General features: G+C 38.0%; 1 protein-coding gene across 4 annotated transcripts in view; it reads right to left on the reverse strand.

Moving 5' to 3' along the window:
• The window catches only part of ZYG11B (zyg-11 family member B, cell cycle regulator), an 86,110-nt gene that overhangs the window by 51,672 nt on the left and 6,514 nt on the right, over positions 1-27,924 (reverse strand). For 3 of the 4 annotated variants that reach the window (XM_046662762.1, XM_046662763.1, XM_046662764.1), the window contains 2 exons: positions 11,608-11,773; positions 1,480-2,234 (listed from right to left, as the gene is read on the reverse strand). In XM_046662762.1, coding sequence (XP_046518718.1) covers positions 1,480-2,234; positions 11,608-11,773 — 921 coding nt within the window. Of the gene's footprint in view, positions 1-1,479; positions 2,235-3,284; positions 3,506-11,607; positions 11,774-27,924 lie in introns of those variants that run through there. The other variant, XM_046662765.1, reaches the window with a different exon arrangement.

Below are 27,924 nucleotides of genomic sequence, written 5' to 3' on the forward strand. Positions count from 1 at the left end.
AACATCTGCTGCCAATCCTCCTCTTTTTGCTGAGGAAGACTGGCCCTGAGCTAACATCCATGCCCATCTTCCTCTACTTTATATGTGGGACACCTACCACCGTATGGCGTGCCAAGCAGTACCAGGTCCACACCCGGGATCCAAACCGGCAAACTCCGGGCTGAGAAGTGGAACGTGTGTACTTAACCGCTGTACCACTGGGCCAGCCCATCTACATTCCATTTTTTTAATTTTTTATTTATTTTTTTGAGGAAGATTAGCCCTGAGCTAACTACTGCCAGTCCTCCTCTTTTTTGCTGAGGAAGCCTGGCCCTGAGTTAACATCGTGCCCATCTTCCTCTACTTTACACGTGGGACGCCTACCACAGCATGGTGTGCCAAGCAGTGCCATGTCCACACCCAGGATCCGAATCGGCAAACCCCAAGCTGCCGAGAAGCGGAACGTGCAAACTTAACTGCTGTGCCACCAGGCCGGCCCCTACATTCCATTTTTTAAAGTCTAAATTTACAAATCTCAGAACTGAGATGTTTATAAGATGTTTATAACTTATCTTTCCTTCTTTTTTGAGATCAGTGATCGTTGCTCAAAAAAGATACCTTGCCATTTTGGTCACAATATCCACTTCTGGGCCCTCCCTGACTCTGTTCCAGGTAGCAACAAAGGATGCTTCTGCTTAAGCGTTACAGGTAGTAAGGAAAAAAAATGGGCTCTGGAACAAGACTGATGCAGATCCAAATACTGGTTCTGAACAATAGTAAATCATATAATTTCTATGAGTCTGTGTTTTCCATATATAAAATGGAGTTAATACCTATCAATATAAAGCATCTAGAGGATACAGTGTATCCTTACCTGTGATCACATCATCACCACTCCTATCAGACTAAGCTCCACGGAGGCAGATCCTATATCTTTTTAATTTTTGAATCCCAAGCTGTACCAAGCCCAATGGATGTTTGCTAAACTGAATTTAAACCATTAGGCATGAGAAACCTTAAGAAAAGCAAAATTTTACCATTTCTACAGTAGAGATCTCCCTGGAGAACTTGATCTCCCATTAGATCCTTGATTCAATAAGGAGTTTCTCTGAAGTGATCCATTAGAAATGGTATGTGTAAGTGGCTCAAAATATCTAAACATTACCATCATGAGAACTATCATTTATCCAGGGCCTACTATGTGACTTGCACTTTACATGTATAATTATTAATTTTCAGAAGAATTCTGCAAGATAGAAATGATATCTATTTTATTAATAAAGAAACGGAAACAAAAGAGTTACATGATAGTTTGCTCTGGGTCATAAAGCAAGTAAGCTGGGATTTTAATTAGGACTCTGACTCTAAAGCAAGGCCTTTCCACTATACAATGACCTGTTTCATGAACTTGTTCCATATATTAGACATTCATCTTAAAGGAGTCTTATGCAACTAAGACATTGGTCAGCCTGACAAAATAATACATTTTTAAAGTCTAACCTTCAAATGTCCTTCGCCTGTGAGGAATTCAGAGTAACCAGCATCAGTGGCCAGCAAACCTACAAACTGCATGCTGGGTCGTTGTTGTATAAAGGCTTCAACAGCTTTATCTGTCACATGCTTTCTCCCAGAAACATCCAGGGAGACAAGGTTGGGTAGGATATCCTTTTGTTCTAGTAAGCGAAGAGCTATGTCTGACGTAAACTGTTTATCATCTGAAATATCAAGATGGTTCAGATGTTTTAGTTCCCGAACAACATCCAGTATCTGAGTAGTTGTCATTTTTAAACATTTCAAGTGGTGCATGGTTAAAGACTTGAGTCGGTCTTTGCAAGCCAGCAGAGCCGTGATGTCTGTGATCGAGGTGTTAGAAATATCCAGGCTCTCTAATCTTGGTAATGAGGCAACTTCAGCCAGGTCTTCATTATAAAAGAGAACGTTGGTGATGCTTAATGCTCGAAGGCCAGAAAGTCGGCTGAAGCACCGCTCATAAGGATCTTCGAGGGAGAGAGTTAATGAGTTCAGCACTAGGCACTGGAGATTCTGCTGGATCCATTTGTTACTGCCAAGCCCACTGATGATGTCTGTAATTGTGATGTCAGCATTCACTCCTGTGGCATCAAGTTCTACCAACTTGTGGTGGCAGAAAGCTTTCCGGAAAGCAACAGCAGAGATCTTGGCTTTGCGAATGCAAGCTCGCTTTAAGCGCATCTGGTTGCCCCTAAAAATACCTACAGTTCCATCATTTAGTAGACCTGGAAAAAAAAGAAGCAGCACTTTAGCTTCAAAAAATGGTTAAGGAATAGCTGAAATTTCCAGCATACTTTCTATCTCCAAAGCACTCCCGTATAACAATATTTCATTTAATATACATAACAATTCAGTGAGGTAAAAATATTACTTACAATTTATAGATCAGCAAAATGGGGCTCAGAAAAGTAGCTTTCCAAGATCACAGTGCTAGCAAGTAGCAAGTGTGGTAGACATTACTGATATTCACTAACATCTGGTTCACCTCACCTTCCTGGACACATGAACAACTACATTTTCCAGCCCACCCTTGGACTTAGATGAGACCATGTATCTAGTTCTGGCCAATGGGCTACAGGCTGAAGAGCCAGTGCCTGATTTTCCATGCTATCTTTTCCTGCCATGACAAATGAGGAGCCTTCATGTTCTAGACAGTGTAGCTTTATGAGCGTGGAGCCTCCACCACCCCAGATCCTGGGGCAACCATCAACCAGAACCCTCCATGGACTTGCAGCACTTCTGTACCATGAGTGAAGTATAAAGTTTGTGTTAAGCTGCTGGATCTGGGGGGTTAATATGTTACCAATGCATTTCTAGCCTATCCTTTAAATTCACTATACATTATTATACACACAAACACATATATACACACACATATAAAGCAATGTCTATAACTCATTATTAAACTACTAGCTAGATCTGAAATCTCATCAAAAGGATCTAGAGGTTATAGTCCCTCCCTGTCAGATGAACTCAAATAAAGTAGACACAGTAACCTCTTGAAGTCCCTTAGAGATCTACCTAACTACCAATTAATAACACCAGAAGCATATGATGCTTTGGGGCCACATCTACCCCAGGAACAGCACATACCAACTAAACATTGACTGTGGGAGAAATAACAGCCATGCCAATCAAGGGTAGTCTAAGAACAGTCCAGGGCCAGCAAACAGTTGGCACCAGGTAAATAAACAGACTGGAGTCAAGGGAAGAACTCTAAGCGGCCCCTCAGCAGACTCATACTAAAGATACAGCTCAGGCTGCCAGCCACTCACCCTTAAATTAGAACTGAAGTATTTTTTGAAAGGGAGCACTGCTCTCTAGTGGATTTTGAAGATTTAATTATCGTTAAAGAGTTAAAATTTAAAAAAAACTTTTACAAAACCTGTCACATTGGACAAAAATGACTAATTATATGTTAAGAATTCCATTATTCTAGGGACCAGCCCGGTGGTGCAGTGGTTAAGTTCGCACGTTCTGCTTCAGCGGCCTGGGGTTCGCCGGTTCGAATCCCAGGTGCAGACATGGCACCGCTTGGCAAGCCATGCTGTGGTAGGCGTCCCACATATAAAGTAGAGGACGATGGGCACAGATGTTAGCTCAGGGCCCGTCTTCCTCAGCAAAAAGAGGAGGATTGGCAGCGGATGTTAGCTCAGGGCTAATCTTCCTAAAAAAAAAAAAAAAAAAAAAAATTCCATTATTCTAGAGCTATGCTGTCTAATACAGTAGCCATTAGTCCCACATAGCTATTGAGCACCTGAAATGCAGATAGACCAAATTGAGGTATGCTCTAAGGATAAAATACAGGCCAGATTTTGAAGATTTAGTACAAAAAAGATAAGAACGCAAAATATCTCATTAATAATTTTCTATATTGACTATGTTGAAATGGTATTTTGGATATATTGGGTTGAATAAAATTATTAAAATTAGTTTCACCTGTTTATTTTTACTTCTTAAATGTGGCCACTAGTAAATTTAAAATGAGAGACATGGCTCTCATTTGTGGCTCCTGTTATATTCCTATTGGCAGTCTATTCGAGACAGTCTTTTAAACTAGCTGAACTCCAATTCAGGGGGTAAATTTGACGGTGGGGGTTCCATCTACTGAACACTTATTAAACAATTACTATATGTCAAACACTACCAAATGTTGTGGCTACAAAGAAATATGAGGTATGCCCCTATACTCAAAGATACAAAATTCCATGGAGCAAAAAAGTCTCAAACATGGCAAATCTCAAATTGAGATATATGGTATACCAGAGCCAAGTACAAAGTACATAGAAGAAAAGAAAAGGAAGCAATCCAACACGCCTAGAGATCTGGAAAAGATTTGATGGATGAAGTGATCTTTGAGCAAGTCCTTCAAAGATGAAGGAAAAATTCAAACATGGAGAAAGAAGGTGAGGGCTATTAAAGGAAGAATAAATGGTATAAACAAAACCTTAGAATACATTTATCGAATCATTATGTTGTACACCTGAAACTAATAAAATGCTATATATCAATTAAATCTCAATAAAAAAGTGCAAAAAAAAAGCTCTTAGAGATGTGAAAGCACATCACATGGTTAGAAAATGGCTAGTAGTTCTATATTGCTTGAACATAAACAACTAGAGCTATAAGATGTTTCTTTCCCTGATAAAGAGGGAAAGAAGAACACAGATAAAGACCTACATATGAGTGAGAATGTGATGCATTTCTGGAGATTTAAATATGCAAGTGAAGTGAGACAAGAAATGAGGCTGAGGAGGTGAGTTGGGGCTAGACCACTCTGAAAGGTCAAGAGAAGAATATGGACCAGCTACGGACCTTGGAACCCAAAGAACAACATGGTGGAGTTCCTGGGTTTTGTTCTTGCCCCATACATCCCAGACTTGAAGAAGTTGGCAACCCAGAAACGTCAACAAGCAGACAAAAAAAGATCCAAAAAAATCTGCTCACTCTAGCCAAAGCACCAGGAAAGGGGTAGACTAGCAAGACAGAAAACTTTTAGAGTAACTAACTCACTTCAGCCAAACACCACAGAAAAAAATTGTGGCCCCACCCTCACTCACACCAGCAAAAGCCAAGAGGGGAGGCTAGACTTTCACCCTCGCTGGGCTTTAACTAGTTGCCCAATCTCCCAACAGGGAGGTGTTAGAGAAGGCATAGTAGGGAGCCAGCGCTTTCGTTTCTGCTGGGTGCTAAGAGCCACTCTCTCCCCTGTGACGTCAGTGAAGCCATCTGGGGAGCCTGGACTTTCACACCCACCTGGCAGCAATGAGGTGCTCCTCCTCCTCCCTGCTTGGGGGGTGTCATAGGAAGCCTTGTGAAGAGTCACGACTTTCACCACTGACCAACAGTAATGAGGCCACCGCGCCCCAACATGGTGTCAGTGGAAGCCAACTGGGAAGGGAAATCAGGTATTCACACCCCTCTCAGCTAGGGAGGCATCAGTAGAGTCCTATAGGGAAGCAGAACCCCAACCCCTGCACAGGAGTAGTGAGGAGCCCCACATCTTGGGTGTCAACAGATATCAAGTAGGAAACCAGAACATTTACCCTAATTACAAGGCAGTGCCTCCACCCTCTGCTGCTGGAGTGGAGTGAGAGACAAACTAAAACAGAAGAGTCTCATAACATAGTACCTATAATGTCTAGATTTTAATCAAAAATCATCGTCGTACCAAGGACCTATAAGATCTCAAACTGAAAAAAGACAACCTATAAATGTCAACACTGAGGTAACAGAAATGTTAAAATTACTTGACAAATATTTTAAAGGAGCCATCACAAAAATGCAGAAGTGAGCAATTACTAATATGCTGGAAACAAATGAAAAATAGAGTCTCAGCAAAGAAATAGAAGATATAAAGAAAAACCAAATGAAAATTTTAGAACTGAAAAATACAACAATGGTTGGGTTCAATGACAGAATGGAAGGAACAGAGGAAAGAATCAGTGAACTAAAAGATAAAACAATAGAAGTTACCCAATCTAAGCAACAGAAAAAAAAGAGACTAAAAAAATACTGAACAGAGCTATTTGTCATTGAAGTCCCAGAAGGAGAGGAGAAAGTGGGTGGGGTTGAAAGGGTACTTGAAGAAATAACGGCTACATACCTATCAGCTTGGCTCAAATAAAAAACTAGTAATAACACCAAATGCTGGCAAGTAGGTGGAGAAACTAGATCAATCATATGTTGCTGGTAGGAGTGTAAATGGTACAGCCACTCTGGAGGACAATTTGGCAGCTTCTTAAAACCCAAACATGCAACTACCACACAACCCAGCAACAGCATTCCTGGGTATTTATCCCAGAGAAACTAAAACTTATGTTCACACATGCTGTACATGGATGACTACAGAATAATAATAGTCATAATACTGGATATTATATTCATAATAGCTAAAAACTGCAAACAGCCCAGATGTCCTTCAGTGGATGAATGGTTATACAAACTGATGTATCCCGTAACACGGACTACCCCTCTGCAACAAAAAGGAACAGACTAACACACACGACAATGCAGATGAATCTCCAGAGAATTATACTGCGCCCAAAAGTCCAATCCCAAAAGGTTATCTACTGAATGATTCCATTTTTATAACGTCCTTGAAATGATAAAATTATAGAAATGGAGAACAGAAATGGTTGCCAGGGCTTATGGAGGGGAAAGAGGCAGGAGAGAAGTGAATGTGGCTATAAAAGGGCCACATGAGGGATCCTTGTGGAGCTGGAAATCTCGACCATATCATGTCATAGCCTGGCGGTCACACCGTACTATGGTTTTGCAAGATACTACCACTGGAGAAAGAGGCTCATCTGTGTTATTTATTATAACTCCATGTAAATCAACATGTAAAACATGTAAAAAATGCAAAGTTTAATTTTAAAAAAAGAGATAACTGAGGAAAACTTGAAGGTGTGTTGACATGGAGTTAAGGGAATTCCATCTGATGGCTTCAATTTTCTTGGCAAGGATAAATAGCAGAACGTCTGAGAAGAGCAAAGAATACCTGAAACGACCGTTGGGAGCACTGGCTAGCTGATCAGGAAATACTCAAGAATTCCTGGGCAGTGCCAAGAAGCCCCACCTTTATATTGCCTCCTTATGCAGGTCTCAGCCTCGTTATTGCCTCCTTGGAGAAGCTTTCTCTGACCAGCCAAGCTAAAGCAGATGCCTACCTTTTTTATCCTCCCTTAGAGAACCATGTTCTTTTCCCCTCGGAGAATCTACCACAAGTTGTAGCTCAGGTTTGTTTGCTTCTTAATTGTGTCTCCCACTGGACTATATGCTCCATGACGGGCAAGATTCATGTTGTGTTCAATATTGTACACTCAACACCTAACACAGTGCCCGGCATGCAACAGGTGTTCAACAATTTTCTTCTTCTCTGGAGCTTCCTTCTCATACATTTTACTTTTATTGGGCTTCTGCATCCACTAGTAACTCCTTTCACAATACATTAAGGACATTCCACTAAGGACCCTTGTAAAAATCAAACATAAAAAGAGACCCTGAGTTAAGATCAATGTTTTCCTTGTTTATGCCACAAAATAAATTCACACTTTCTTTTTTTGAGGAAGATTAGCACTGAGCTAACATCTGCAGCCAATCTCCTCTTTTTGCTGAGGAAGACTGGCACTGAGCTAACATCCATGCCCATCTTCCTCAACTTTATATGTGGGATGCCTACCACAGCATGGCCTGCCAAGCAGTGCCGTGTCTACACCCGGGATCCTAACTGGCAAACCCTTGGCCGCCAAAGCAGAGCGTGCGAACTTAACCGCTGCGCCACCGGGCCAGCCCCAAATTCATACATATTTTTAAATGTTAGTTTTGTTTTTAACAGCTGAAACTTCAGACTCTTCAGTTAATTAAGACTGATTTTAATCTTATAGTGACTATCACAGTGCCTTACGAAATCTGCTCTCAAATTTTGAGATTGTATACCTACATTTAGTAAAATGGGTAACCCCTGACCTCTTTGGGTCAGTCTACATTAACCGAATTTTTCTAATAACTAAGTCTGAATAAGTATAAATGCCTAGGTTCGAGAGTAACAGAATTAAAAGAGCAAGGAATTTAAAAAAAAAAAAAAAAAGAGCATCAGATCTAGAAACTAGTCCTGTGTTTTTGAGTCCTGGTTCCAACATTTATTTGCTAGTTGACACTAAACACTACACGAATTTCTCCACAAGTCTAAGATTCCTTATCTGTAAAATGTGAATTATATCTCCCTCACAGGAATTGCTGTGAAGATTAAATAAGGCAATATACATAAAGAGCATCTTGCAAACTGAAAGCACACAAATGTCATTAACCATATCTGAAGGACATCTTTCTAGATTACCTTTTCTTTCTTTTAAAAATAAACACACTGGGGGGCCAGCCCAGTCGTGTAGTGGTTAAGTTCGTGCACCGCTTTGCCGGCGGCCCAGGGTTCCCAGGTTCAGATCCCACGCATGGACCTAGCGCCACTCATCAAGCCACGCTGTGGCAGCATCCCACATAAAGTAGAAGAAGATTAGCACAGATGTTAGCTCAACAACAATCTTCCTCAAGCAAAAAGAGGAAGATTGGCAACAGATGTTAGCTTAGGGTCAATCTTCCTCACAAAAAAAGAGAAAAAATAAAAAAATAAAAAGAAACATACTGAAGAATCACCTGTCTTTCTCCATGAACAATAATCATACTTACTAACTGTATTTAAATGAAATCTTCCTTTGCTGTCACACTATCCACTTGGGTTATTAGTTAGCCTGTCCCCTTCAGATTATCAACTCTTAATTTGCTATGGTCAGAGAACCAAGGTAATTAGGACTGTGTATATTTAAGAATCAATACACTCGGGCTAGCCCCGTGGCTAAGTGGTTAAGTTTGCCTGTTCCATTTTGGTGGCCCGGGGTTTGGCCGATGGGGATCCTGGGTGCAGACATGGCACCGCTCATCAGGCCATGCTGAGGCGGCGTCCCACATGCCACAACTAGAAGGACCCACAACTAAAACATACAACTATGTACTGGGGGGATTTGGGGAGAAAAAGCAGAAAGTCAAAAAGAAGACTGGCAACGGTTGTTAGTTCAGCTGCCAATCTTAAAAAAAAAAATTTTTTAAAAAGAATCAATATGCTCGGGTTTCTCAAGGGCTTCTTTCAATAAGTAAAGGACAGAGCCTAAATAAAAAGATTTTGCCCCAAAATATGTTTTACTTCTTTCTGGTTTAGGCTATAGAAAGCTGGGCTGACCAGGATTGTGACTTCCAAAATAAGTGGTCAGATAAGTGACTCCCAGATAAAGGGTACTAGTCTGGGAGTACAAACCTTCAATCACCTAGAAAATCTATTTTGCTGTTCAAAGATACAATCCATAATGTTTCAAAAGATAGTACTCTTTTCAATTTAATCCCAAACCAAAAGGCTGAAAATGTCAAGGTGCATCAATTTGGATTAGGTAGACAGTATAACACACAGGCATTATCATTAGATGGCAAAATTCTTATTCTGATTCCCGGCTCTTACACACACCTTTTTCTGGAAAATTTTTAGCACCGAGACACAGAATGAGCAAAGATTATGACATGAGAATTATAGATCCCAATAAATAAAACTTGTCAGCATCAGGCCTATCTTAACAAAGACTGCTACCAATATCATTAATCCTTCGAAATGGGTAAATAGGTAAAAAATTTTAAATGTAAATAATATGTTAAGTATTTTCTAAAATCATTATGTTATTTAAAAAATATATTACCAATTTTAAAAGCATTCATGGAACAACTTCTTTCTCAAATATTTTATTATGAAAATTTTCAAACACAGAAAAATTTATGAAACAGCTTTTAAAAATTGTGACAAGAATTGGCAATATGTTCTTTTGCATATTGTCAATAGTATCCACTGTTGATTGTTTGAAGGTGGATATCATTTTTACAAAGAAATTAAATAATTCAGAACACTTTTTGATGAATAAGACAGATAATCACATTGGAGTAACACAAATAGGGGCAGCAAGTTACTTCAGAAGAACCTCAGTTTCCTCATCTGAAGGCAGCTTGAAAAGAAGCAGCAGAAAACACATTTTGATCAAGCATATAACCTCTCCTCTCCAAGATACTACTCTGGAGGACAATTATTTAGTTACACTTACTTAACACAACTACTTTCATTATTTTACCTATATGAAAGTATTTGCCACAGTGTCTGGCAATGTCTTACAAGGTTTCAATAAATGTTAGCTGCTATTATTAGCTATCAGTAGCTATATTTCAAAAGGGATCTGGCAAAGTTAAAACTTTAGTTAACATTTTATTCTTTTGTTTTATAAAACTTGTTATATGTATATATATTTAAATTGAATATGCTAAGCATTATCATTAAATTGAGACTAAAAAGAAACGTTAGCACTGGCCTAATCTCTTAAATTGTTGTGCAGTTTTGTATGGGACCTCTAACATATATAGTACCTACTGAAATTTACCCTAGTTCCTTTGGCAGGTTGGAAGAATTCAAAGAGACCATAGACTTGAGCAGTGAAAATCAAGGAGTGCAGATGTCTTCTTCTTTCTTAAATTATTCCAAAATGCCTCAATTACAGCCTCATTTCTCCCATCTTTCCTTGGAATGCATTTTCTGCATTCACGATTGATACATATGTATATATGTGTGTGTATATATAAAGTTACAATACAAGCGTATAGCATAACCTGGCATCTAGGAACAGGGATACCTTTAATGTAGGTGTAGGAAGGTTGTGTGGCACAGTGAAAAGAGCAAAGATCTGGAATCAGACACATTTGTATCTGAACCAAGACTTCACCATTTACTAGCAGTGTGACCCTTAACAAGTTACTTCTCTGAATCTCAAGTTCCTTATCTGTATATAAATGGGATAATAATAGCTACTTTACAGGATTTTTGAGAAAATTCAAGGAAAACATATAAAATGCCTGGCATGTAACAGGCAATCAATAAGTGCTAATTATTATTATTGCCACATTTTCATTCTATTTTATAGTTGTAGACAAATTATATTTCCTACTTGTAAGAGTTTATAAACCCTAAGTATACAAAGGGTATTGCATGTCTTTCAACTTAAAACTTACACAGAAGTACCAAAACTCCTCAATATACATAACCAGAATTTCACAGATAAGACTTTCTCAACTTATTTTCAGAATTCATTTTGGAAAATAGAAGTACTAAATTAGCTATTATTTTTGATTTCAAAAGTCAAAAGCAGAAACTAGTTTTCCATAACAGTATTTATTGATTCTCCCACTGCCAAAAGAAGATGTAAGGTATTTTATACCAGTGGACTTCTAAAAGGATATTTTGGAAGTTAGAGAAGTTATTTTTGCCACGAGAATGGCTTCCCAAAGCAAAAAAAAAGAAAAGAAATGATTTGCCCAGATTAGAAAACAAAAATGCTTATTCCAAATTACACAGTAAATGGCAGGAAAGGCAAAAATAAATGAAATCCTTTTCCTGGAATCAGGCTCATCTAGCCTTTTCTGTTATTTCTAAGAAAATAATTAAATGGTACAGCAGTACTTCAAAATCCAATGCCAATTAACAGCACATAATTTTTGTTTCCTCTGTTTATTTTTTACCATGAAAAGCCATGGTCTGAAGCAGTCGATCAGCCACCTCCTGTGGGAATACTCCAGGTTCCTGCAGACACAACGTTCCATCTTGTCTTTCTGAACAGAACTTCTCAAGGTGAGTAGTCAGGAAATTCAAGCAGATATCAAGTAAGGAATAGGGAGATGCCTCCTCCTTGGAACCCAGGTAGAAACATAAAGGGAACACAAAAGTCAACAAGTTTAGTTTCCAGAAAAGAAGACAGCAAAACATTCATTTACTCCTTCAACAAGTATTTTTACTCAGTGTCTATGTAATAAATACTGCATTTTTTTGGTTTGTTGTTAGTGCCATCAAGTTGATTCTGACTCCTAGCGCCCCTGTGTACAGCAGAGCGGAACCCTGCCCAGTCTTTTTTTTTTTTTTTTGTCTTTTTATTAAGATTATGATAGTTTACAACCTTGTCCTGCCCAGTCTTTTTGCTCCAGTCTCTCACTTTCCGGCACTATATCAGACAACGCTCCGCTGCTATTCTTAGGGTTTTCACGGCCAAGTCTTTCAGAAGTGGGTGGCCAGCCCCTTCTTCCTAGTCTGTCTTAGTCCCGTGAAAACTGTCCACCATGGGTGACTCTGCTGGTATTTGAAATACCAGTGGCATAGCTTTCAGCATCACAGCAACACACAGCTGTCATAGTATGACAAGTGACAAATGGGTGGTGTGGTTTCCCTGATCGGAAACGAATCCGGGCCGGGGTGGTGAGAGCACCAAATCTTAACCACTAGACCACCAGGAGCTGGCTAGATACTGTGTTCGGCAGTGGGAATACAACACGTAAACTCAGGTTCTCAAGAAGCATAAGAAGTGAAACATTTAAACAAATATTTACATAAATACTATTAAATCCTATAATTGAGGACATATTAGGTAGCATGTAAGCACATAGCAGGATGCCCTAATCAGTCAAGGATGGACAGAGAAGACCTCGGAGGCACAGCAGATTAATCTTCCTAAATTACCCCTAAGACCCTCCCCTGCTCAAACCTTGGATGGACTTCCATGGGTCTGAAAACAAAATACAAAATTCTTAGATTCTTACACTGTTGCCTGAGTCCTTCCAAAATCTAGCCCCAGTTTACTTTCCAACTTGATCTCCCACAGAATCCCCAACCCAACTGGATAGTTCAAATATGATAAATTTATTTGGGTAAAAGAATTTGCTATAGGTGTTAGCATCCTAAAAAAGAAGAAGGTTAATTCAGTTATTCCAGTCTGAGGAACAAAGAACTAATCAAATAAGCAGAAAGATTAAAGTGTAAGGGTTTTAATTATAAAAATAAACACTCTAAATGTCCCCAACAACAATAATATAATGAAAATATAACTACAGCAGCTACCATCCACCAGGTGCTTTCTATACGACTCTGTGAGTGCTCTACGTGAACTATCCAACATTTCATTGATTCCTCACCCCTATTTTACAGAGTACTCAAGCATTACCTTCATTTTTGCATACTGGAAAACTGGCTCAGCAAAGTAACATCTTTCTCAGCATTCCAAACACAGTAAGTGACAAAGTGTAGCTTCAAATCAAAAACTGATTCAGGAGCACAACCTTAACCACATTATACTACACATGTGGTATTTTAATGGCTGAATAATATGCATTCTTTAAAAATTAATGTTCAAAGGTAGATTAATCACATAGAAAAATACTCATAATACAAAGTAACGTACAAAAATTAGTTTATAGAACTTTCTCGACCTGATAAAGGACATCTATAAAAAACCCAGTTAGTATCATACTTCATATTGACAGTCTGGATATTTTCCCCCTAAAATCAAGAATAAGACAAGACGTCTGCTCTTACCACTTCTATTCAACATTGCACTGAAGGTCCTAGAATTAGGCAAGACAAAGAAATAAAAAACATACACATTGGAAAGGAAAAGTAAAACTACCTCAATTTGCAGATGACATAACCCTGTACAAAGAAAATCGTAAGGAACTAACACACACAAAAAAATTATCAGAACTAAAAAAAATAAGTTCAGTAAGGTTGTAGGATATCAGATCGATATAAAAATATCTATTCTATTTCTATACATTTACAATAAACAACCTGAAAATGAAATTAAGGAAACAATTCCACTTACAGTAGCATCAAAAAGAACAAATACGGACAAATTTAACAAAAGAAGCATAAAGTTAAAAAATTAAAGGCCTAAATAAATGGAAAGACATTTGTATTCATAGATCAGAAGACTTAATGTTGTTAAATTGATCTACAGATTCAATACAATTCCTACTAAAACCCCAGCTTCATTTTTTTTGCAGAAATTAACAAGCTGATGTTAAAATTCATATGGAAATACAAGGAAACTAGAACAGCCAAAACAATCTTGGAGAAGAACAAGCTGGAGGGCTCAAACTTGTCAATTTCAAAACTTACTTAAAAGCTACAGTAATCAAAACAGTGTACTGGCAGAAATAGACATATAGATCAACAAAATAGAGTGGAGAGTTCAGAAATAAACTCTCATATTTAAGGTCAACTGATTTTCAACAAGGATGCCAGGACAATCCAATGGGCAAAAGAATAAGTTTTTCAACAAATGGTGCTGGGACAACTGGACATCTACATGTAAAAGGATGAAGATGGAGTCCCAACCTCACATCATATATAAAAATTAACTCAAAATGGATCAAAGACCTAAATGCAAGAGCTAAAACTATTAAGCCCTTAGAAGAAAACACAGGTATAAATCTTTCTGACTTTGGATTAGTTTCTCAAATATGACACCAAAAGCACAAACCATCAAAGAAAAAAACAGATAAATTGGACTTCATAGAAATGAAAAACTTTTGTGCTTCAAAGGTCATCATCAAACAACAAAAGACCCCAAATAGCCAAAGGAATTCTGAGAAAAAAGAACAAAGCTGGAGGTATCACACTCCGTGATTTCAAAATATACTACAAAGCTATAGTAATCAAAACAGCATGGTACTGGCACAGCAACAGACACACAGATCAATGGAACAGAACTGAGAGCCCAGAAATAAACTCACCCATCTATGGACAGCTAATTTTTGACAAGGGAGCCAAGAACATACAATGGAGAAAGGAATGTCTCTTCAATAAATGGTGCTGGGAAAACTGGACAGCCACATGCAAAAGAATGAAAGTAGACCATTATCTTACACCACACACAAAAAGTCACTCAAAATGGATTACAGACTTGAATGTAAGACCGGAAACCATGAAACTTCTGGAAGAAAACATAGGCAGTATGCTCTTTGACATCAGTCTTAGCAGCATATTTTTAAGTACCATGTATGACCAGGCAAGGGAAACAACAGAAAAAATAAACAAATGGGACTACATCAAACTAAAAAGCTTCTGCACAGCAAAGGAAACCATCAACAAAACAAAAAGACAACCTAACAATTGGGAGAACATATTTGCAAACTGTGTATCTGATAAGGGGTTAGTATAAAAAATATATAAAGAACTCATACATCTCAATAACAAAAAAACTAACAATCCAATTAAAAAATGGACAAAAGATCTGAACATTTTTCCAAAGAAGATATACAGATGGCCAACAAGCACATGAAAAGATGTTCAACATTACTAAATGTCAAGGAAATGCAAGTCAAAACTCCAATGAGATATCATCTCATGCCTGTCAGAATCACTATAATTAACAAGACAGGAAATAACCAGTGTTGGATAGGATGTGGAGAAAAGGGAACTCCCATATACTGGTGGGAGTGCAAACTGGTGCAGCCACTATGGAAAACTATGGAAATTCCTCAAAAAATTAAGAATACAACTACCATATGATCCGGCTATTCCACTGCTGGTACTTATCCAAAGAACATGAAAATACGAATGCATAAAGATATATGCACCTCTACATTCACTGCAACATTATTCACAATGGCCAAGACTTGGAAGTAACCTAGGTGCTGATCAAGGGATGAAAGGATAAAGAAGATGTGGTATATAGACACAATGGAATACTACTCAGCCATAAAAAAGGATGAAATCTGGCCATTTGTGACAACATGGATGGATCTTGAGGGTATTATGCTAAGTGAAATAAGTCAGAGGGAGAAAGTCAAATACCATATGATCTCATTCATAAATAGAAGATAAAAACAACAACAAACAAACACAGAGAGACAGAGACTGGATTGGTGGTTACCAGAGAAAGGGGGAGAGAGAAGGGTGAAAGGGGTGATTAGGTACATGTGTTTGGTGATAGACTATAATTAGTCTTTGGGTGGGAACATGATGTAATCTACACAGAAATCAAAGGATAATGATGTACACCCAAAATTTATATAATATTATAAATCAATGTTACCACAATAAAAAAAAAAAGGTCATCAAGAAAGTGAAAAGAAAATCTGTAGAACAGAAGAAAATATTTGCAAATCATACATCTAATAAGGAATTTGTATCTAGAATACATAGAACTCAATAATAAAAAGACAATTCAATTAAAAATAGGCAAAGGTCTGAATGGACATTTTTCCAAATACAAATGACCAATAATCACATGAAAAATGCTCAACATTATTAGTCATCAGGGAAATGCAAATCAAAATCACAATGAAATAACACCTCACACCCACTAGGATAGCTATAACAAAAAGGCAGATAATAACAAGCGCTGGTGAAGATGTGGAGAAACTAGAACTCTCATACATTGCTGGTGGGAATGTAAAATGGTGCAGCCACTTTGGTAAACAGTCTAGCAATTACCATATAACTTAGCCGTTCCACTCCCAGGTATATATCTAAGAGAAATGAAAACATATGTCATATAAAAACCGGTACGTGAATGAATGTTTAGAGAAGCATTATTCGTAACTGCTGAAAAGTAGGAACAACCCAAATGTCTATCAACTGATGAATAGATAAACAAAACATAGTAAATCTCCACAATGGAATATTATTCAGCAAAAAAAAAAAAAAAAAGAATCCTGATAACATCATACAACATGGATAGACCTCAAAAACATTATGCTAAGTGAAAGAAGCCAGTTACAAAAGACCACATGATTCCATTTGATTTATGATTCCATTTATACAAAATGTCCAGAACAGGCAAATCTATAGTAGAGACAGAAAGTAAATTAGTGGATACCTAGGGCTGAGGGAGGGAGGGTTGGAGGACAATGAAAAGCGAATGCTAACAAGTTCAGGGCTTCTTTTTTGGGGTGATGAAAATGTTCTGAAATTGCTTGTGTTATAGTTTCACAACTCTATGAATATATTAAAAACCATTGAGGGGCTGGCCCCACAGCCAGAGGGTTAAAATTCTGCATGCTCTGCTTCAGCAGCCCAGGTTCACGGGTTCGGATCCAGGACACAGACACACACCACTCGTTAAGCCATGCTGTGGCAGTGCCCACATACAAAATAGAGGAAGACTGGCACAGATGTTAGCTCAGGGCTAATCTTTCTCAGCAAAAAAAAAAAAAAAAAAGAAAGAAAGAAAGAAAAGAAAAAGAAAAAAACCCCATTGAATTGGATATACTTTAAATGAGTGAGTCATATGGTATGTAAATTTTATCTCAATAAAACTGTAATAAAAATTAGTTTATAAAACTGTAAACACAAGACTAGAAATAAATACATCAAAATGTTAATAGTAGTTAACTCTGGGTGATGTGCTATCAGTTGTCTTCTCTGAATAAATCAAGCTTTCTATACAGCATGTGATTTCTATCATCAAAAAGTTATCATAAAATACTTACATGTTATTTTACAGTTTACAAAGTGCTTCCACATTGACATATTTGATTTTGTTGTAACTGAGTAAGGTAGGTATCAAAGCCACTATTTTATAAATGAGGAAACAGACTTCATAAATGGTTGGCCCAGTGTGGCAGACTGTTAGCTGCCAACTATAACATCTCTTCTTCCACATTAATACAATCTTTTATTTTCACCTGAGCACATAACTCCCTGTAATACAGCTACATATTCCAGGCTCCTCTGCAGCCAGATGTAACTAGGACACATTAGAAAAAATTCAGAGGAAATAATTCATCAAATTCAACTTCTGCCTCACAGAATTTTGCTTATTCTTATTTCCTGAATTGTCACTATGAATTCTTCCTGCTTTTTCTACTCTTCGTTGTATCATCCTCCTAAATTTTAAAATTCATCACCCAGATGGTAAATTACACCTTTCACCTCAGTTGGTAAATTTCAAGATAATCTAATAATTTCGCAGAAGAGAAAATAAATCAAAGTTGGGTAACTGTCAGAGGGGAGACATATAAACCTTCTAAGTACATAATTTTTATAAGTTATTTTAGCAGAACAAACCCAGGCAGTAATATATGAACACTCAGAGTATTTCATTAATCATTCTAAAAAAATTTTTCCAACTGGTAAAATTTGTTCAACACGGAACAAAAGCAGGTTTTTGGAACCCACAAATTTTTCTTTTCAAAGAAATTCCCCCTTATCTCTGTCAGTTCCTATTAGTAAGCATAAGACTTTCCTAGTCAGCTGCTCTTCTGCTGGGACGTGCATCTGCCTAATAGTTAATAGCCTGGGCTTTGGAGCTAGAGTGTAAATCCCAACTTTTCACTTGCTAACTGTATGATATTATAGAAGATACCTAACCTTTCTGTTCATCAGCTTTCTCATCTTATAATAAGGATAATAATACCTACCTCATAAAGTTGTTGAGAGGATTAAATGAGATAAAACAGGAACCAGAGAACTTGGGATAATGGCAGTATGTCTGGAAACACACTGCTTGTAAGGGGCGGAGCCAGGATTCAAACCCAGGAAAAGTGGCTCCAGAGCCTATGCCCTTATCTGCTGCAATATACTATCTTTTCAACTTTAAATACTAATTCCAAAAATATTATCTTACCTGACACTCAAAGCAGGTCTGTGATGTGAACAAGGATAATCACCCCCATTTAAAGACGAAGAACAGAGAGGTTACATGTTAAGCCAGTGACAAAACTAGAACTATACTCAGGTTATCTGAAATCTACTCCAAAACCTACGCTACCATCGTGATTTCCCCAAATCCCCGTCATTTAAGCTAACAAAGAGGTACTGAGAGATCATGTTTCCTATTTTATTCTTAAACAAATAGGAGCAGCACAGGAAGACTACCAAAGAAAGGACAAAGCAGAAGCTGGAATTCAGTGTCTAAACAATTCATCTCTTGGAAATTCCTGCTCAGAGGGATTTTTTCCTTAACCAACTAGGCACGCCCCAGGCAGAGCAAAAACAAAGCTCCTACTAAAAAAGTAGAGGAGAAAGGAGGTCAAGTCTGACTCCATTTGATCAAAGACTAAACAATTCCTAGGAAGAACAAACAGGAGAGTTCTTTTTAATTAATCAAAATGGCTTCTACTCAATCTGGCCCAACCCGGCTCTTTAATACACAGCTCTTATCCTAGCACTCTTCGTCTAAAGAAATGATCTCACTGACAAAACTGATATGACCAGGCAAGGGATTATTTCTTCAGGAGAATTTGTTGTATTTGTTTAGGCAAGAACGGAAGAGGAACTAACGCTTTGGTGAAAGAACTAAGCTGAACATACAGTTTGAAATATCACCCCCTAGTGGTGACAGCTGAGTAGTAAGAACAGAGAAACTCTCAGAGGGAGTGATCAGAACAGAGAACTCAACCCTAGAGTCAACTATCACAAGCACAGCGGGCAGAAGGGCAGGGTCCCTGAACCACGGCTGAGAAAATCTCCTATGGCAAATAGGAAAACAACAACCCCAGTCTGGAAGAACAGCACAGCCCTTTATTGAACTTTTTTTGGTTAACATGGTGTTTTCTGGAACAGGATATAATCCTGATGTTGTGAATCATTCAAATAAAGTTTGCCCAGATTGGTCCTCTCAAATTCTATGATGGCCAGATTGTAAATTGGCACAATTTTTCTGGATAAAAAAGATTCAATAACAATCTTAAAAAAAACCTATACTCTTGATCCAGTACTTCTTCATCCAAGAATTTACCAAAAAAAAGGAGAAATAATCAGAGATATTAACAAAGACATTTACAGAAAGAGATTAATCACAGTTTTTCTGACCAAAAAACCCCACACTAAAATAGGGGGAAATGGTAAGCAAATTATGTTATATCAACTTCACAGAATATTATACAGTAATAAGTATGTTTCTGAATAACTTTTAATGACATGGCAAAATGCTAAGAATAAAATATTAATCTAAGCTAAAAAAAAAAAAAACCTGTATATGCAACAGGATTTCAATTAAACATCTATACAGGCATAGGAAATGATATTGCCTGAGAAGTTATTTCAGAAGATTATAAATCTACTTCTAAACAATATATTGTGGTAAATCTATAGAGAAGAACAAGGAAAAGATTTAAAAAAAAGGACAGTGGATACCTTGGGGGTGGGGGAAATGGCACAGAGGAATGTGGCCCACAGGGAAAAACATGGCAGTGGTCATGTTCTATTTCTTAAGTTGGATGCTGGGTTTTTAGGTATTTATTTACTAGGTTCCATGGATTACATAAATCTTTCCTATGGTATTCTAAGTACATCAAATTATTAAAAATGGACAAAAGACAAAAACAAAAACTTGTGGAAATTAAAAAAAGCTGTGTTCAGGCTTCTGCTTTTCAAATATTATAAGATAACCAAACAACAGCATCAATTTTATCATTGGTGGTCATATTTTTCAATAATATATGTATTCAAACTAGTAAGAATAGACTTTTTAAATTAGATTCAATAAAATTATTTTAATTTTGAAGGAGAATGTGTGTTTGTGTCCACACACGCACACTTATTTCTCCTCAATCTGCTGTAACATAGCTTCTCACCACGGTTCTTATGCACTTTCCCTATGCAGTCTTATGGTCCCCAGAGGTTTTACCACCTGATAATGATGGACTGGGTTGGAAGGGAGTTTTGAGAGGGTTTTCAGGGGAAAGGTAGGGAAGCAGCTATGATGAATAAGGGAAGTACATAGGAATAAAGAGGGAATTTTTAGAAGCATATCTGTGAACTCTATTATACTTCACAATGTTCCAAAATTTGCCAATAAAGACTTGGAGTTATTTTGAAATGACTTTTGAGCTGCAGGATTATGTTCCAGGGATTATGACCTTACTCTGAGACTAGACTACATAGTCAAAACTTAAATAGTCATACATAAGCAATTAAGGACTTTCTCCCACTATTAAAGCTAGGTATACAGACACATCTTCTCTTCTGCTCTTGCCTTTAGATATCACAGAGCAAGGCTTTGAAGGAACAACAACAAACAACAACAACAACAAAACAGGAGAAAAGAATGACTAGACTGAAAGAAGGTCAGCGGAGGTCTTGACATGCATGGCACTACCTACAGGAGACACAGAACACTCTCAAATGTTGAAAAGAAAGAAAGAAAAGTAATAAGGAGAATCTTCGACATTAAACATCTGTCTAGCACTTTAATTTATAAAGTCTTTTCAAAACAATCATTATGACTCGGTGAGGTAAGGAGAACAGAGATTATTTTTGCTGAGGTTCAGAGAAGGAAATGTTACCAGTGGTAGCTGATGAGGATCAAGGCCGCCCCACAGAGAGAAGGTCAAGGCGTCCTGCGCTACAGAGCCATCTACATCATCCTCCAGGAAGCATAGGATGTCCTGACCTGATCCGACCTGATTTGTATCCAAAGTTATAGGACCAGCCGATAACCAGACCCCACCTGCACTGATATCATTTTAACGACTTTTTTTACATAATCTTTCCCTTGTCTTTTAAAGAAATAACTCACATACCTATGCCTTATAAATTTAGCCTTACCCTCAGCCCATATCTGCAGCCCTTCACTGCCCATGGATCCTGTTCCCATGCTGCAGCTCTTCACTGCCCATGGGTCCTGTCCCCATGCTATTCTCTGAATAAAGGAGCACTACCACCAGATCTTGAGAGTCCAAGAAATCTTCCTTTCGACTCCTCAGCTCACCGAGCCTGCATCAGTAGCCATGCCTCCCTTTCTTTAGATATGCTGTTCCTTCTCCTTAGAATGCTCTTCCTCACCTGTCCATCTGTCAAATTCCTACTCATACTACAGGAGCCAGTAGATATGTTCACTCCTCCATGATGCTGTCCCTCACATCCCAAAACCCAGGCAGAGATAATCACACGGCAGCTTGTGCACAGTTCTATTACAATTATCTACTGCCTAACTTTCATTTGCTTAGATGGCTGTCTCCCCCTCTAGACTATGAGTTCAAGGAAAGATAGTAGTTCTCAAAGGATTTTTGTCTGTAGCCTACTTAGGTGGGGCAAAAACCTTATGGTCTACCAATCTCTCTCGGTTCCCAAGTTTCAGAGGAAAACAGCATTAACTATGAAGTATCACTACAAGGAAATGTTTTTTTCCTTTGGAGAATTAACTTTGATTTTATTGTACTGGAACTGTAGATTAACCCTGTTCACTACAAGGAAATTGTATAGACATCTGCTTTAACAACAAGAACATGGATGTTTCCTATTTGAATAACAATACATTGTCAAAGTCTAAATTTAGAAATTTTTATGTCAAAAGTACTATCAATGCAAATATACATCATCACACACTAGGTTAACCAAATAAATCACAATAAATGATAGCAATAATAAAGTTAAATTAATGATAATTCATAATTAAGATACAAAACTAGCAACAATATAAAAGTACCACCAACTCAGACAACACTACTGATGCATCGATTACAAAGCTCTCTTCTGAGAAATCAGGAATCCCAACAAGCTACATTTGTACACACGTAGTAGGAGCTCGCAACACTTCAAGTGTGAGACAGACTTCTTCATAAAAGACTACAGTCCTCAGTAAACTCTAGTAATCTAACTTTAGCTACATGATTACTAAATTGTAGTAATTCTTAATAATTCACTAAGTAGTTCTCCAGTATGGAACCCTTAATAGAATATAAAAATTACTAGTGTGGAAAACCGCATTATTTACCAGGCCCTAGAAGTTAAGGAAAGAATTTTTAGAATAGGTCATCATCCATCAGGAGCTCCGTGTCCTAAGCATGGAAAACCACTGGGCTTAGGACCCATGCCCTATCCATTTCTGTATCCCATGCTCTGGCACAGAGCAAATGCTCAGTGTCTATTGAGTAAGTGAATAAATGAACTACCTATAAGCAGATTCCCCACTTGTGAACTACTGCTTCTTATAAGAACATGGCACACCTGGGGGCATGAGGCAATGAAACAGGGCAGAAAAGGGAGTAGAACAGCTCCTCAAAACAGCTTTTCCATCTTACTACTTTTTGAGGCACATACTAATTTCTACTAACAAGAAAATGTCTGACTGAGACATCAACCCTCTCGTTCTCTCTCTCTCTCTCTCTCACACACACACACACACTCCAGGAAAGACACACATGCACGTATTAGCAGTATATCTTTTTGGTTGGCTTTCCATTTCTTCAGAATCCAGCTCCTTACCTCCCTGACAACAAAGAGGATCACTACTTATCTATCATTCATTAAAATTCTAGGTCCAGTATTCCTCCTCCTAACTGCAATGCCTCTGGCGAAGCTACTTCATTTTCATGCCTCAGCTTCCTTATCTGTAAAATGAAATTTGTAATACTTTTCCTTTCACTTTATAAGGCTATTGTATCAAATGAAATAAAGGACACAAGTATGCACTGTTTACTGTAAGACATTGTTACCAGCATCATCCACAATGTGTGTTTTTCCTTGCAACTAACCAGAAGAGAGACCTCATTACTCAGAGGTTCTGAAGGCCACAGGCTCTGTCTTTCACGAGTCTCATACAGACAATCACTAACTCTTCCTAAACCTTCTCATGGTTTTCTTTTAATCTCCCTTATAATTTTTTTTTTTGCTTTCTTATACTCCCCTTCCTTGAAGTATTTAGTCATTTACACAACACTCAGCTTAGAGGCATTCTCAGTCACTTGCACATCACTTAGTTATCTATTTTGTTGGTTGGTTTGTTTTAGATATTTAAAAGCTTTCTTCTGTTACTGTACTGCCAGGGTCATGGCAAGGAAGCATTACAATATTCTAGGCAGTGGCCCATCCATTTCTACCAATCGGGGAAGTGGGCGACACTGGGAATTGACTACTTATAGCAATTGCAGTCTCCTGTTGGAGGGTTTCCATTGCTGCTGGTGTGACAAATAATGAAATAGAGCCTCATAGATCAGGCATCTTCTATTCTTGGGAAGTGAGGCCCCATAAAATGCATCCAATAAATTACTTGTTGAAAGAATTAGTAAATTACTACATGCTAACATCTCAAAACTCATTTTATTTCTCCTCATGAGACAATACTACAGGAAACATCTGATATAAAAAGTAATAAAATTGCCTTAATTCCTCAAGACAGATCTTGTGGACCTCAGAATCACTGAGTAATAAGGTCTCTCTTTTGGTTAATTAAAAGGAAAAATACACTTTATGGATGATGCTGATAACAATATCTTACAGAAAACAAAGCAAATTCATATCCTTTATTTCATGTGATATACCCAATAACCTTACAAAGTGAAAGGAAAAATACAAATTTCATTTTACAGATAAGGAAGCTGAGGCACAAAAATGAAGTGACTTTTCCAGAGGCATGTGGTTACCAAGAAGAATACTGGACCTGGATTTGAATTCTAGTGGTGTTACACTCAAATTATCTAGCTTTTCTAACCCTCGGTTCTGTCCTTTGTAGAATGGGGATAATATTAGAACTTATCTCTTGATGTTAACATCAGGATGAAGTGAGAAAGTGCGTTTAAAGCTCCCGGAACAAGGCCTGACAGAGTAATCACTCAGAAAATGCTCCCTTCCCACTTGCTAGCCGTGCCCTTGCACGAGTAACATAACCTTAAGCTTCAGACACACAGGACAGCAGCTCACGGGTGTAGATTCTCAAGGGAGACTTTTCCCATCCAGAGTCCACGTCAAGACAAACAAGCTTCTTTGTCTCCCTACACCATCTGCAGATATTTTTCAGTCCACCTTTTCATGAAGGGTTTGTGCATTTTAGGGTCCTGGCTTTACGTAACTGTCTCAGTCCCAACCGAATCAGGCTCAAAAATCTCATCTCCTGCCTGAAAGGTTCCTAAGACTGACAAATCCTCCAACAGAAGACAATGGCTTTGATACTGCTATTTTTGCATCCCTGGATGATTTTTTTCCTGAAGATTGGGCCAGGAACCAGGTGACTACAAATATTACAAACTTGACAATTTTGATTAGAAATAAAATTTTTATTGATATCTCTCTGAAGGACTATGTAATACTGTGGTGAAAAAATGTGGGCTTGGGCATCAGATTGTCTGGATTAAAATGCCAGCTCTACCACCTACAAAACAATGTAACTTTAGGCAAGGTACGTAATCTCACCACACCTCAGTTTCATGATCTGTAAATGCAGACAATAACAGTACCTACGTTACAGGATTGTTGTCAGAATTAAATAAATTCTAAGTGCAAGACACTTAGAATAGTGACTGGCATATATTAACTGCTCAGTAAATGTTAGCTATTATTATAGAATATAAACTCCACCGAACAAACACTATGTTTTGTTCACTGCTGTATTCCTAGAGCCTAAAACAACACCTTCTACATCGTGGGCACTAAATGTTTATTGAATGAATAAATGAACAGTCAAGCACAAATTTACTGTTAGATGTATTTAAAATACTTATTTGCCCCTAGAGAAAGAGACTATATGTCCAGAGAGAAATATTAAGTCCCAAGTCTAGCTATGAAATTAAAGAATAAAATCGAAAGGCAGACAAGTGTCATTTGAGTTCACAGGTATAAGAAACTTCAGATACTGGACAATCTTCGACTCCTCATTTTAGTAGTACTCTATGGGAAATCTCTTCTTAGTTTACGTGGGTTTTTTTCCCCTAGTATTTTCTACTACCGATTCAACCAAGTCAGACTTCCAGGGATAAACATCTAATATAACCTTAGATGTGATCTAATTCCTTTACCTTCCCCTTCCCCAAACACAATCATTTGATAAATGAGGAAGAAAGTCTAGAAGGTGCTATCAAGGACACAAATATATTGTGCTCGTGGGCACAGATACACTGAACTATTTGGCATGGACTCTGGGGAGTTGTTTTCTTTTTTAAAAATCACGAACCACTCTTCAGAGATCTCTAGACGCCAGATAAAAATGCAGGTAAGGCAAGGTCCTTGCACATATCACTCCAAGGCCTGGTCAGTGTGGCAAATGGCTATGTGCTAAAGGGCAAGGAGCTAGAATTCTATCTAAAAAAGAACAAGGCCTGGAAAGGTACATAAATCCCCTTCCCTTCCATCCTAGCTCATGCATAAAGCTATTCTAAGAAACAAAACAAAAATTCAGGTCAGTGATCACCAAGCAGATGAGCAGATCATAGGAATCGCTAACTCAAAAAGATACTTTAAACATTATTTTCCTCTTAACTACCAGCATGAGTTTTGAAATATAATACGGTAAGCAGAGAAGCCAGGTTAATAATGGAAAGAGCACTGGGCTTGCAGTCAGTCCTGGCTCGGCTACTTACTAGCTGTGTGACCTTAGGAAAATAAATTAACTTCTCAGTTTTCTTATCTGTAAAATTGATGCTAAACCTCTATCTTGACTACCTCACAGAATGGCAGTGAGGAATAAATGGAATGTACAGGAAAATATCTTTAAAATACTAAAGTACTATGCAAATATTAACATAATTGAATGAAGGGTTTCTGGTATGAAAAGTTCGGTAATATATTCAAAGAGATAAGAGATCAAGTTTACGCAAAACTTAACCCTGTAAAAGCAGCTTGCTCTGATCCAACAGTATTATAGTTAATAGAATGTATCTACTAGAACAGTTACGTTTACCGTGCTGGAATATTACTACATTTTTTAAGAGGTGGAAGGGATCATAGAGAGGATTGAATACAACCTCTTCATTTCAGAGATTTAAAAATGGAGGCAGAGAGGTGAAATTATTTGCCAAAGACCTATGAAAAGAAAACAACCGACATTATATAACCAAGAACATTCAAACCTTTTTTTAATGCCCTTAGAAAAGGAGAATATGACATTGAACAGGCATTCAGATGCTGGAGGGCTAAGAAAAATGTTTATACAAAGGAGAACTGGAGACAGGAAAAAAGAAAAACCAAAAGATCTTTATATGGAACTAAGAAAATGTTTAAATAACTAAGCACCCCTCTACCAGCAACTGATTCTTTATTATCTGGGTTTAAATATTCTATTCTCTGGAAGGACAACTTCACAAATTATAGACAAGTAATTTGTAAGTATTTAAACAAAGTGATATTGCCTTGCAATTCATCTCGAAATAAGTTGGCTTCCTCCCCAACTCTTCCTGCTGAACTCTCTGGACAAAAACATTTATCCAAGGTCAAAGGTACCACTTAGGCTAGTCAGAGAACCTACCTGATCCAACATTTCTTACCCATCAAACCTCTTTTTCCCCTCAGGGGATCTGTACAGAGTGTTCACCTTCCACCCCGCCCGCCTTTCATAATTCTCATCTGCTAACATCGCCTTATGCAACTCTTTACAAAGTACACACACTCTTTCACTGAACTAATATTTATCTACTTATTTATAAGGCAGTATGCTAAGTGCTTAAGACGTGAAGTTGAAAACACACAGTACTGTCCTTCCCCTCAGAGAGCTCACAATCGGGAAACACAGTCACCCTCGTTAACACCACCACCACCACTGCTGTAACCCAGGCAGTACAAAGTACAGAAGAAGCAGATGGAAAGGAGGAACCCAAGGCTGTCTGGAGGTAAATGAAGGCTTCACAAAGCAGATAGGGCTTAAGGGGACATTTGAAGGTTAAACAGATAAGAAGTCACAGGGGAGACAGCATTCTAGTCAAAAGGAAAAGTGTAAGCAAAACTTGGAGACAGGAAAAACAGCATGACGTGTGCTCAGTATTACTGAGCATAAAATGCAAAGACTAGTTCTCATAAAATGATTACATCATTAAAGGATGAGATCACAAGGGTGCTAGTATACTATGCAGAACAACTACTTGCCGAGCCCCTACTATGTGCCACACACTACCAAATACACAGGATACAAATCTTTGTAGACCCCTTGCTATCCATATGTCTGGTCACCTGAGTTGTGCAGTACAGCTTGTACGGCCACAGCAGCCCCATAAGACCACCGTAAACTAGCGGGGCCCCAACTGCAGGCTCCTTAAGTATTGGGAAGAGTCTACAAATTCATATGCGTACAAGTATGCTCTGTACACAGTAACACCTTAAAACACACTATTTTCAATGCATAACAGATGCTGTTAGAA

The sequence above is a fragment of the Equus quagga genome, chromosome 5 (assembly GCF_021613505.1).
Source record: "Equus quagga isolate Etosha38 chromosome 5, UCLA_HA_Equagga_1.0, whole genome shotgun sequence".
In the NCBI taxonomy this organism is placed as follows: domain Eukaryota; kingdom Metazoa; phylum Chordata; class Mammalia; order Perissodactyla; family Equidae; genus Equus; species Equus quagga.